The sequence below is a fragment of the Chrysemys picta genome, chromosome 3, assembly GCF_011386835.1.
Source record: "Chrysemys picta bellii isolate R12L10 chromosome 3, ASM1138683v2, whole genome shotgun sequence".
NCBI lineage: Eukaryota > Metazoa > Chordata > Testudines > Emydidae > Chrysemys > Chrysemys picta.
In genome coordinates, this window is record NC_088793.1 from 205,737,961 (window position 1) to 205,751,281 (window position 13,321).

The 13,321-nt window shown below is 40.9% G+C and overlaps 1 protein-coding gene across 6 annotated transcripts in view; it reads left to right on the plus strand.

Moving 5' to 3' along the window:
* Positions 1-13,321, plus strand: part of MAP4K3 (mitogen-activated protein kinase kinase kinase kinase 3) — a 126,249-nt gene that overhangs the window by 78,713 nt on the left and 34,215 nt on the right. For all 6 annotated transcript variants that reach the window (XM_005311264.5, XM_005311265.5, XM_065589852.1 and 3 more), the window contains 3 exons: positions 2,095-2,137; positions 5,890-6,052; positions 7,145-7,257. In XM_005311264.5, coding sequence (XP_005311321.1) covers positions 2,095-2,137; positions 5,890-6,052; positions 7,145-7,257 — 319 coding nt within the window. The remainder of the gene's footprint in view (positions 1-2,094; positions 2,138-5,889; positions 6,053-7,144; positions 7,258-13,321) is intronic.

The window sequence follows — 13,321 nt, forward strand, 5'->3', positions numbered from 1 at the left end:
AAGATGAAACAAGGTTCCTAGTTTAAACTGGATTCTGAACTCCTCTTCCAACTCCCCTTCTCCAACCAAAATCAACCTGACCTTATGCTGGGATAGAACTTCTCTGGAAAGTCTTAGGGAAACCAGGCAAGGGAAGATAAGTGTTCCAAAAAAGTTCTCACTTCTTGGATATTTTCTTAACCCTTTTTTTGGAGAAGCATAATTCAAAAGCAGTTAAATTTCTGTGCAAGAATTCAAGATTTCTGTGCTGCATTCTCAAAATTATTCACACTAAATATTTTATACTTCCAAAAGATAAGAAAAATATTTCTAACAGAACAGGCTGTACAACAGTATAGGAATGCAAGACCAAAATTACAGCAAATCCTTTACAACAAAGTGTGGGGAAAAAAAAAAAACTTGAAATAGCTTTTCATTTTATGCTGATATATTTTTCTCCAGGACCAGGCTGTTGAATATTTGCTTCGTGAGAACTCAGGTCCACACAGAATTCTGCAAGGAAAAGGAAAAAATATTACTGATCACATTACCGAATAGTAGGTTAATAGTATGCTGTGAATAGATTTGCTGCTTTGCATATGGTTGAGATAAAGAATCCAGTGGTCACGTCCATGAGCCGTCCAAGGAAAGATGTTTGCTGCTTTCATCATCGTTATTTGCAAATGCACAGGTGATACAGTAAAGATTGGTAAAAAGTTCAAAATACAAAACATTAAACAGAGATCACAGAATGATAGAATCATAAAAATGTAGGGCTGGAAGGGACCTTGAAAAGTCATCACATCCAGCCTCTTGTGGTAAGGCAGTACCAAGTGAATCTAGACCATCCCTGACAGGTGTTTGTCTAACCTGTTCTTAAAAACTCCAGTGATGGGGATTCCACAGTCTCTCTTGGAAGCCTGTTCCAGAGCTTAACTGCCCTGAGAGTTAGAAAGTTTTTCCTAATATATCTAACCTAAATCTCCCTTACTGCAGATTAAACTCATTACTTCTTGTCCTACCTTTAGTGGACATGGAGAACAATTGATCAGAGTCCTCTGTATAACAGCCCTTAACGTCTTTGAAGACTTTTATCAGGTCCCCCATCAGTCTTCTTTTCTCAAAGCTAAACATGCCTAAGTTTTTTGGGTTTTTTTTTAAACCCCTCCTCAACCTCAAAAAGGTTTCCTAAACCTTTTAACATTTTTGTTGCTCTCCCTTGGACTCTCTCTAATTTGTCCACCCCTTTCCTAAAGTGTAGCCACAAAAATTGGACACAGTACTCCAGGTGAGGCCTCACTAGTGCCTAATAGAGCAGGATAATTGCCTCCCCTGCCTTAAATATGGCATGCCTGTTAATACACTTACTTTGCACTTCACTGAATTTCATCTTGTTGATTTCAGACCAGTTCTCCAATTTGTCAAGCTGTACAAGTTTAAAAAAAAAAAAAAAAAAGGTGTCAAAAGGGCTTAGGTGAGCATCAGTAGCCTCAGGGTCAGCAATGTGGCGTTTGGAAAGTCTTCCTGGTAGGCCAGTCTGAGATGAGCAGCCATTTAGTAGATGTGCGCTGTCCTCAGCCACAGCACAGCCGCACACCTCACCACCCTATCGTAATCCTGTATAATCATCATCATTCCACACGACCATCAATACATTTTTAGTAAATCCAACTAATATCCTGTATTCCCCACTTACGTATTAAATCCCTCCTCTTTCTTTCAACACATGTTAGACTCACGCTGTGTCCTCTCTGCGTCTCCCTGTTAAGAACCTCTCCTCTCTTCTCCTGCACAAGTCCATATAGCCTCAACAGCTGAGCATTTCAAAATTGTCACTTATGACTTCAGGGGGAGGTCTCCGGGGGCACGTGGGTTCCTCCTGCTTGTACCTGGGGCAAAGGAGGGAGCAACACTGAAAATATACATCGTGTAAGTGTTTAGAAATAACACTGGTATTGATCAAAAAGCTCAGGATGTTTCAATTATTTGTATAGCGTTTTAAAAGTATAAAAATAAATCGTACGGTGACCGCATCAAGAATAAAGCATTGTGAGGATGTGTCCGAGATCTGTATTTGGATAACTTCTAAATGATCTGTACTTATTTTCTTTGTAGCGCTACAATTAAACCTAAAGTGCCACCTCCTTTACCACCAAAGGTAAGCAGGTTTTTCCACTGTATTACATAAGGGGAGAAATATGCTAAAAATATTTTTTTTTTTTTTTTTTCCCAAAAATTCGTAAGTGTCTAAATGACTTAAGAGTCTCATTGACTTAAGCACGTTTGAAAACTTTACTCAAAACTTCTATTGGCCCCAAATTTATCAAGGTGAGATTTGACCTTTCAATTATTTGTGTACATCTCTAATTTGGGGAAATGTGTATAATAGAATCTGTGGTATTCAGCAATTCGGAAATGGTGTTTGAGTGTACCATTAATATTTAGGGAGGGATTAGTTGAGGTATTGGAAGGATTTGGGGGAGGCAGGAATTCCCACCAAAGGGCCATCACAGTAAGAGTCTTGAGTACTAACTTCAGCTGCAATGATGGGATACTTAAATGGTTGTGTGTACAGATCAGATCTCAAATACTGCCACTTACACTAACACTGTTCATCTACACTTTCATTGTACATTCAAAGTAAATTAAAAGGTGCAAAAAAACCCCTCTATCTTATTCTGAGTGTGTCCATTCACCAATGCTGGGTGGGTTAACCAGGCCTGCTTTTAGCTATGCAGACAGGCCTAGAGGAATTCTATGTTTTGGCATCAAAATTTTGCCCTTTAAGAGTCTGTTAGATGCCGCCTTGCCCAGTCTCTTGCAACCAGTCTGTACTTGAGCTGTCAGCCTCTGCTGGTTTCTGCTTTACAGGCTTTTTTCCTTTCATGCTCTTCCAACGGATCTCATTTTTATTTCCTCAATCTGCAGATTCTGGCCCTAGAGTAGCATGCACACCAGCCCTCTCCTTGGGTTGGATGAAGTCACAGGCCCCCAGAGCCTAGTGTTTCTCTGCCCCACTGGCCCAGCCAGTTCTGTAGCTCAGTGGGCCCATGGGGTTCCTGGTTCCAGTGGATTCTAGCCTAATGAATCTGCTGTTACGTTTGTGATTGCTCCCTTCCTCGGCAGGGAGTGCTGTAGCTTTCCATTTTACAACTGGGACCTTTGAGAGCCTTGCAACTTCCACAACCTGACCTTGCCAATTATGGCTACCTCCATGTGCTGTAGATATTCATTAACCATGAGTCTTCCACTTCTCATAATTGACCACAGAACAGCAGACACAAACTCTTGTGAAATGTCCTATGGATGGCACTGTAGGGCAAGAAAGTAAAGGCAGCACACAAGAAAGGACTTCCATCTCCAGTTGGTGCTGCGCATGCTGAGGTAATGAGCAAGAGGGATGGACAAACTTGGGTTCTTAAGGTTCCAAGAGTAGGACAGTCAATAGCAATAACCAAAATGCAGAACAGACAAATCAGTTGCTTTATAGTGCTGAAGCCATAAATGGGAACAATGTTTGTTTAAAAAAAAAACTTGCTTCAGTGTCTTTTGCCTGCTGTGGAAGAGCAATATGAAAGCCAGCAAGTTCTAGGGATGTGAGGCAAGCATTGACGATTTCTCACTTTTTTAATCCTGCCTTACTCTGACTTACTCTATGTTGGGGGAAACCAACTTCCCTGTGTGTCTATTTCCCGATCTATAAAATGGAAGTTATGTATGTATCTGTTTAGGCATTTGTACCATGCTTAGCCCTGTTATCCAAGCACCTGACATGGTGAGGGTTAAGTAATGTTTGGGTAGCATTTCGGAAAATACAAAACACTGCTGTGTAAGTCCATTATGTGTTTATTAGAACCCGGACTCGAATGCAGAGTGGCATTCTGTTATTTGTTATAACAACAAGGTATGGTAGAAAAGAGCTAGAGCGCAAGGAGAGACACATGCCTGATGCCAAAGAAAACTTGTTTGTACTTAATGCATTGGAAAAAAGGACAAAAGAAAAGGGATTAGTGGGGCAGGAGAACTGAGGTCACTGCTACTCCGATCTGCCTGTATACAGGAGGGAAACAACTACGCGAAAAGGCACAGACTGGGTTTAAGAACTGTCGATGATTGGCACCAACTCAGCTTCAGGCGGATGACTGGGAGGGAGCTAGCGACAGTTTTAGTGCCATCAGTGTGTGTCTGCTTGACCCTGCCCTCTGTAGCCATATACTGATTTGGGGTCCTCCCAAAAGCATAGGGCTCTGTAGCCATGTTTCACAGATCCCAAAGGCCAGCCTCCATTCTGATAATTCAGCTCTATACTTTATCTTAAATGCCTCTGATTTGATTACCTGTCGGACATAAACTGTGGGCCAAACCCACAGCCAGCTTACTCACTTGCCATGCCTCACCCCTCGGGGTCCCCCCCTGGATCTCTGCTTTTGACCCTGCGACCCTCAGCCCTGTCACCGTTTTTTCATTCTTCCCCATACTTTCTTGATGCCTGAGTCCAGTGGCTCCTCCTGTTAGGCTAGGGGGGCGTGACCTTTTGCCTTTTCTTTCACCTTTCCATAACTCAAAAACGATTGAATTTATTTTACTAGACTTTCAAAAAATAAATGTAAAAGAAAAAACCTGGGCTGAGACCAAGAACAGAAAACATTTGCCTTAAAGAGTATTTTTCAGATAGTTATGAACAAGTGAAAAGAGGATTATAAAGCAAATCTCAACTTAACTTTAATTCTAGCAAGTGCTACCAGTTCTGCTATAATAATTTGAGGATACTTTGGTTTTTTTGGGGTAATAACTGTATCCTGGACTGAATGACCACCGTTTTTATACAGCATCCCTCTGGGGGAGGGATAGCTCAGTGGTTTGAGCATTGGTCTGCTAAACCCCAGGCTGTGAGTTCAATCCTGCAGGGGGCCATTTAGGGATCTGGGGCAAAAATCTGTCTGGGGATTGGTCCTGCTTTGAGCAGGGGGTTGGACTAGATGACCTCCTGAGGTCCCTTCCGACCCTGATACTCTATGATTCTATGCTTTAGATCCCCCAAAGCCTCAATAGGTGCCATGACTCACTCCTCCAACAGAGCCTGCTGCCGCCTCTTATAGGTCAGGCATGTTGCAGCAACTCAGCTGCACTGATTCATCCCATAAGCAGAGCCTGCAGTGACTCAGCCCTCAAGAATGCTGCAGCAGCCTATCCCTGAGCAGGGACCAGGTCAGATGACCCCCCAGGCACAGATGACCCTGTCAGAGCTGCAAGTTAGTCTGTGCACCAGCACTACTTGTCCAGGAACCCGCCTGCTGCCTCGCAGTCTGACTCCCTAGGCTTCCAGCCTGCTCTTGATCCAGTTCCTGTTTCTGCCCTGGCCTTGCCTGAGCCTTGTTCCAGCTCCTTGTCTGTGCCCTGCCCTGTTCTGCACCCGCCTCCTGACCCTCAGACTGACTCCAGCCTGGCTTTGATTGTTGGTCTGTTTCTAACTGTGATCATGATTTTGCTTGTCCACAGACTCTGACCCCAGTTCTGACCTGTCCCCAGACCCTGGTATCAGTGATACCCTTGGCCTGGCCTTGAACCTATGTCCAGCTATGACCACTGCTCTAGCCACCAGGCCTGACTACCTAGAATGCAGAACCTGACATGAGTAGTGACGTTTCAGCAGGCCAATCATGATTTCATTGCACTACTTAATAATTTGAGTTTTCTGTTAGTACAAGAAACTTGTTTTATTGCTAAGCATTTTTCTGCAGTAAACGTTGTTTTGCTTAATGGAGCATACAGTTTTCTTTATCAGTACACTCATGGGATACGTACAACGTGGAGCTCTGGTACAGTATTACCATGATGAGTGTGGTATGAATGCCTAGATAGATTACTTTGTTTGTATCATTCATTAATATCGTTATATTTATTTTTCAGCCTAAATCCATCTGCATACCACAGGAAGGTCATTCTTCTGAAGATGATAATCAAGGAACGATCAAGAGATGCCCTGTTTCAGACAGTCCAGCAAAGTTAACATCACAAGTTCCACCTAGACCACCCCCTCCTCGGTTGCCTCCCCCGAAGCCTAATCCTATAGGTAATACAAGTGACACCAAGCAGTGTGTGGGGATTAGACAGTTGTACACATGACTCATCCTGTGGTAATGTGTACTTCTGTGGGCAAGTAGCAAAAATAGTACAGGAAAACCAGCTGCAGTAAAAATGTACACTATAACTTACCTGGGCCAAATACACCTCCCATTGTAGTCATTGACAAAATTCCTCTTGATGTCAGTGAGGACAGGATTGGATCCTTAAGCAACATACTCAAGGTGAAATATGCTGAAACTGTGTAACAGTGGGCAGCATTGTATGTTTTCATAGACTTAAGTGTCAAATTCTGTTCTGCTGCGCAAGCTCCCATTTAAGTCAATTGGAGTTGTGTGGACATACCTGAGAGTAGAACTGGGCTTCAAAGGTTCACAGATAAACAAATGAATTGATTTCAGTAATTATATAGCAGTTAATTGTGCTTCCTGCCTATTGGTTTGTAAGCATTTCTCTGGTGTTTGATATGGAATTTAAGGCCTGATCTGACTCTATGCCAATATCTAAGTCGTTAATGAAGATATTGAACAGAACCGGTCCCAAAACAGACCCCTGCGAACCCCACTTGTTATGCCTTTCCAGCAGGATTGGGAACCATTAATAACAACTCTCTGAGTACGGTTATCCAGCCAGTTATGCACCCACGTTATAGTAGCCCCATCTAAATTGTATTTACCTAGTTTATCGATAATATAATGCAAGACCGTATCAAATGCCTTACTAAAGTCTAGGTATACCACATCCACAGCCTCTCCCTTATCCACAAGTCTCGTTATCCTATCAAAGAAAACTATCAGATTGGTTTGACATGATTTGTTCTTTACAAATCCATGCTGGCTATTCTTCTGAAAACCTTCAGAAGTTTTATTGATCCTCGTTTAGGGACTTGAAAGGATTGAAATGATTACAACCCCTTTTCCTGTTATAATGGGCTAATTTTTTTGCTGGTGTAACTCCATTGAAGATAATGGCATTAATGCCGACAGAGAATTTGACCCATCAAAATCATGTGTGTAAACGATTACATTATAAGTTGAATGTAGAGAAAATGTATTTGTAACTTTAAACGTTTCTTTTGAAGGTAATGGAGTGAGTTCTTTACATTTTAATGGTGACAGAGAGGGATCTCCACATCAACAGCCAAATGAAAATAAAGACACTAATTTTTCAAGGAAAGAAAAAAAGGAAATACTGGTAGGTAATGATTTCAAATCTACTTTTATACTCTTTTTTTTTTTTTTTTTTTTTTAACTCCTTAAATTGAGTTGCACGTGCTTTTATTGAAGACCAAGGAGAGGATAGGCCCATTACACAATGAGGAGGGAAAGACAATAACAGAAAATGCAGCAGTGGCAGAAGTGTTAAATACCTTTTTTGTTTCAGTTTTCACCAAAAAAGTTAGCAGTGACGGGACGACTAACAGCGAACGTCAGTGTAAATGGGGGTAGGATCTGAGGCTAAAGTAGGAAAAGAACAGGTTAAGAATTATTTAGATTCAAGTCAGCAGGGCCTGATGAAATACATCCTAGAGTACTTAAGGAACTGGCTGAAGAGATCTCTGAGCCATTAGCAGATATCTTTGAGAACTTGTGGAGGATGGAAGAGATCCCAGAGGACCGAAAGGGGCTAATATAGTACCTATCTATAAAAAGGGGAATAGGGACAAACCAGGGAATTATAGAACAGTCGGCTTAACTTCGGAACCCGGAAAGATAGCGGAGCAAATAATCAAACATTCTATTTTGTTAGCACCCAGAAGAAAACAAGGTAATAACAGGCAATATGAATTTGTCAAGAACTAATCATGTCAAACCAACTTAATATCTTTCTTTGACAGGGTAACAAGCCTTGTGGATGGGGGGAGCAATAGATGTGATGTATCTCGACTTTAGTAAGGCTTTTGATACTGTTTCACATGACCACCTCATAAACAAACTAGAGAAATGTAGCCTAGACAAACCTCCAATAACATGGGTGCGCAACTGGCTAGAAAACCATTCTCAGAGAGTGGTTATTAATGGTTCACAATCAAGCTGGAAGGGCACATCAAGTGGGTTCCCACAGAGATGTGTCCTGGGTCCGGTTCCATTCAGTATCTTCATAAATTATTTGGATAGTGCCATAGTAGAGAGTATGCTCATAAAATTTGTGGACAATACCAAGCTGGGAGGGGTTGCAAGCACTTTGGAAGACAGAATTTAGAATTCAGCAGGATCTTGACAAACTGGAGAAATGGTCTGAATAAATAGGATGAAATTCTGTAAGAACAAATGCAAAATACTACACTTAGGAAGGAATAATCAATTGCACAAATACAAAATGGGAAATTACTGCCTAGGAAGGAGTACTGAAGAAAAAGATCAAAGGGTTATAGTGGATCACAAACTAAATATGGATCAATAATATAATACTGTTGCAAAAAAAGCAAACATCATTCTGCAGTGTATTAGCAGGAGTCTTGTAAGCAAAATGCGAGAAATAATTCTTCCACTCTACTCAGCACTGATAAGGTCTCAACTGGAGTACTGTGTCCAGTTCTGGGCACCACATTTCAGGAAAGATGTGGACAAATTGGAGAAAGACCAGAGGAAAGCAATAAAAATAATTAAAGGGCTAGAAAACCTGACCTATGAGAAAAGGTGGAAAAAAATGGGTTTGTTTACTCTGGGGAAGAGAAGACTGAGGGGGAACGTAACAGTCTTCAAGTAGGAAAAAGGTTGTTATAAAGAGGAGGGTGATAAATTGTTCTCTTTAACCACTGAGGACAGGACAAGAAGTAATGGGCTTTAATTGCACCAAGGGAGATTTAGGTGTTAGACATTAGAAAAAACTTCCTGTCAGTATAGTTAAGCACTGAAACAAATTTACCTAGGGAGGTTTTTAAGAACAGGTTAGACAAACACGTCAGGGATGGTCTAGGTAATACTTAGTCCTGCTTCAGTGTAGGTGACTGGACTAGATGACCTATCAAGGTCCCTTCCAGTCCTACATTTCTATGATTCTATGATTATTGATTTGTTTCATATATTCAGGTTTTGATATCTGTTGAATGGATTTTGTCTTACAAGTTTAAAACATTTTGGCTAAACTGTTTAATCATGCTACAGTTTTTATCTAAATTTAAGCAGTCAACATTAATACAAATTTTATTTTTAAATGCTACTAGGAGCTGTCATTTATTACAAGTAATAAATATTGTGCATTCAAGATTTGTGTGTCTGTGTGAAACCTTAGTGATGTGTCCTGTCTATACAGTACAGTAGAACCTCAATAATTCATATTAATGATGAGGAGAGATCAGATAGATTAATGAATTTTGCTGACTAGTGGGTATGAAAACAAAAAAATTGGGAAACCAAGGAAAATGTAACGCAAAATGTAGTTTAATTTACATTGATGATTGCAATTTGGGCTTTAATCATTTGATACTTAATAATGTGTAAAAATAATAATTTGAGGAATTTAACATTTCACTGCAACACAGTCTCGTATAAAATCTTTGCTGCGAGATGGGGAGTTTTTTGTGTGGATTATAAAATGATGTGGATTAGCAAGGTTCTGTTGTACTTTCTGAAAGACTGCCTGCTGGAAGCAGATTTCATTGCAGTGTAGCAGATATGGGTTTCTGAATACATGCAAATCCTTAATTCTGTCTTCCTATCAATGTGCCAAGGATTGCCTTGAGTAATTTCTACATGTAATGTATACATCTAGGGCTATATATAAACTGTGTTAGAGTTAAGAAGAAATATCTGCATAAATCCTCTGCAGTTTGCGGGGGCTATTGAGGCTCATATTGCGCAATTAAGGTCATATACAGTCATAGCATTTTTCTCCCCAGACTAGTTAGCTTTGGATTGAAGTTTAACTGCTGCTTGGCAATGGAGAGAATCGTTCTTAACAGGGATATAATCAAGCCACTTCTACAGTAAATTAAATGGATCTTCTGGGGAAAAGGTTAAAATCAAAGTGTCTGTTTACTGAGGCTAAACTGATAATATGTGACACTTCAGTATCAGCAGTTACTCAGCACAAGAGAAGTGGCAGCACCAGATCCAGCAGAGAAGGCAGTTTAGGGTGGGGAAGTTGACTTGGCCCTACTGGGGATGGAGTTAAAGAAGGAACTGAAAGAGGGACTGGAAGGATTCCACAGTAGGTGGGGAGAGAATGTGGAGATATGCAAGAGTTACCAGTGAGAAATCAGGATGGAGGGTGAGCTGGAGCTCTTGAGGGTTTTTTATTGTTGCTGACAGATTTTTAGTCCTAAATTTTAAAGGGTTTGTCTTCACTGCAGAGTTTACTCAGTTTATCAGTACTCAATTTACTCCTCTCAAGGTAGCCTAGCTCAAGTGAGAGTGGCCACAGTGCAAAATAACACAGTAGATCAGGGATCAGCAACCTTTCAGAAGTGCTGTGCCAAGTCTTCATTTATTCACTCTAATTTAAGGTTTCGCCTGCCAGTAATACATTTTAATGTTTTTAGAAGGCCTCTGTCTAGAAGTGTATAATATAGAACTAAACTATTGTTGTATGTAAAATAAATAAGGTTTTTAAAATGTTTAAGAAGCTTCATTTAAAATGAAATTAAAATGCAGAGCCCCCTGGACCGGTGGCCAGGATCCGGGCAGTGTGAGTGTCACTGGAAATCAGCTCGCATGCCGCCTTCGGCACATGTGCCACAGGTTGCCTACCCCTGCACTAGATGCTGTGTCCATACTGGCCCTGCAATTGCTTGTTCCGGGGAAATTCGCAGGGTTCTTTGGTCAGCAGTAAGCTGAGCTGCTGTGTTAATTGTTTCCCAGCAAATTGTGGAAGAACTTGTCTGCCCTTTCTGGGCCCAGGGGAGGAATGGCAGGAAGGCATTGGAGGACTAGCAGCATGCAAGTAGAGCTAATCTCTGTCCATGCTGCAGAGTGGTTCTGTTAGCAGCTGACGAGTTTTGCTAACTCCAGCTTTATTCTATACCCCTGGTGGGCCTGCCAGCTCCAGTTAAAAGCACCACCACACCTGAGTTAAGGGTGTTTGTACATGGACAGGACTCGAATTATAACTTGAGGTAACAGTAGTGAAGACAAAAATCTAGAGTGATGTTAGAAAACACGTATGTTTTTAAAAACTTGTTTAAACAATATGATTTTTAAGTTGTGTGCCTTTATGTATTTTGGCATACTTGGACCAAATTCCATTTTGAAAGCTTCTATCTATAACCGTGTGATTTTTACCCCTTGGCAATTAATGAACTTCTGAGGCTCTCAGGCCTACAGAATAAAATCTTAAATTACAAACTACAAAACTGATGTCCAGCAAGAACTCAGTAACACAATGTATTTAGCTGTTTATAAATATACCATTCAAATTAAAATACTGTATATGCACAGCTTTTATATTATTGACATGTATGCCCTAGTTCTCTTAGCATCCTGTTTGCTTTCAGGAAACTGTTCATTTTGACTTAAGTCCTGTGTGGTTTGGACTCCAGCTTACTGAGACCCCTTCTCTCCCTTTGAGCCACGACAGCAGCCTAGTGTCAACTGTCACAGATATTCTGTGTTTTCCAAGGATTTTTAGACAAATGGACCCAGGATTTGCCCATGGGAACCACCTTGTATTGATTCTACTGCTCTGTCCATGCAGCTCACAGCAAGTGAGTCTGTTGTTCAACACTTTGCTTGTATTCAGAGTGTTTACCAGCACAAAATAAACACCTAGCAGTTGACACTGGTGTGTGCCTAGTGCTGTCATTGGGAGAAAAAGACACCTGAAAGCTTCCTCCGCACCCACACAGAGATGGTCACTATGGGATATGGACTCACTTAAATAAGACGGTAAAAATGTCACTCCTCAGCCGTCCATCCCTTTTTCTAGTCCCTTTGTAATGTTGTTCTGAGCTTCTGCTTTTTTCCTTGCCTGCCCAGGTCCTTTTCCGGCACTGGCAGCCTTTATCGCAACAAATTGCCACTAGGGAGGGAACCAAGCTAGTGAGCAGTGTCGTAGTAGCTGCTGAGTGGCCTTGCATGGGAACTTCTTGGTCTTTTCCTAGATTTCCCCTCTTGCTATGGGAGAAAAGGGACGAGGCATGGGGGATGTGGAAGAAGAGACATAGGAGAAGCAGAGTTACGAGGAGCAGGGCCAGGAGAAAGCAAACGTCGGAGACAAGAGAAAGAGTGATGGTGGATGAGGAGAGCAGAAGAGGGGAAATTTGTGGAAAGAAGTCTGGGAGGAAAAATACTACTTTTTTAGTTTGCTGTCATTGTGCATTTTGACACCTTTTGGTGTGTAATAATCCATTTAATTATTTCTCCTGTGTAGTCATTTAGATCAAAATTTTTAGAATTTTCACTGATTTTTGGGGGTGTCAGTTTCTGCATCCCAACTTGAAACCTTGGGCTTGATTTTCAGACTGGCTCAGTACCCAGTTCTGACTCCAGTTGAAGCTAATGGGAGATGAGTGTTCAACATTTTTGAAAGTCAGGTTCAAGATGTCTCAGTTTGTGCCCTAAAATCAGGCTGCTTCTGTAAAATGTTGCCATTAGTCAGGGGGGTTTTGGGGGGGGGGGAGGGAGAAGAGGAGTTATCAGAACAATAAGGGGTGGGGGGAGAACATATTTTAAAGAGTTAAAATCTGATTTTAAAACCATAAATATTGGTGGGGAAACTCAGATAAGTACAGCTCCCGAAACTACTTGGAACTCATCTTTTGAAATCATCTAGACTTACAGCTGACTGTGTCCCTTTCAAGTTTTGTGGTTGAAGCAGCTTACAGTTTTAAAAAGGAGATAATTGTCCGTTGAAATATCTCTGCACTGAAAGAAATAAGTATTCTTGATGCTTATGAAATGGTTTTGGTATAAAATAAACCATATGTGGAATGCTGAAACGTAATTTAATAAAGCAGGGTTTACATTAAGCAACTGTTTGGAATGTTGAACAGCTAATTATAATACTAAGGCTCATAAGCTTTGTAATAATGGATGACGACACTCTAGTGTTCTTTCACATCTCTAATTTGAAATTTTTATTATATAAGAAATTATATAGAAGTTAAATTATGGGATATTGAGATTAAGAAATCATAATAGATGAATTTCACTAGAACAGTAATTCCTCTGTAGGAGGTGGGGGAGTTGGCAGCATCAACAGACAGGGAAGGTTAGCAAGTTCACATACCAAATTCTATAAAAACTGGCTTCAGAGTAGCAGCCGTGTTAGTCTGTATCCGCAAAAAGAACAGGAGTACTTGTGGCACCTTAGAGACTAA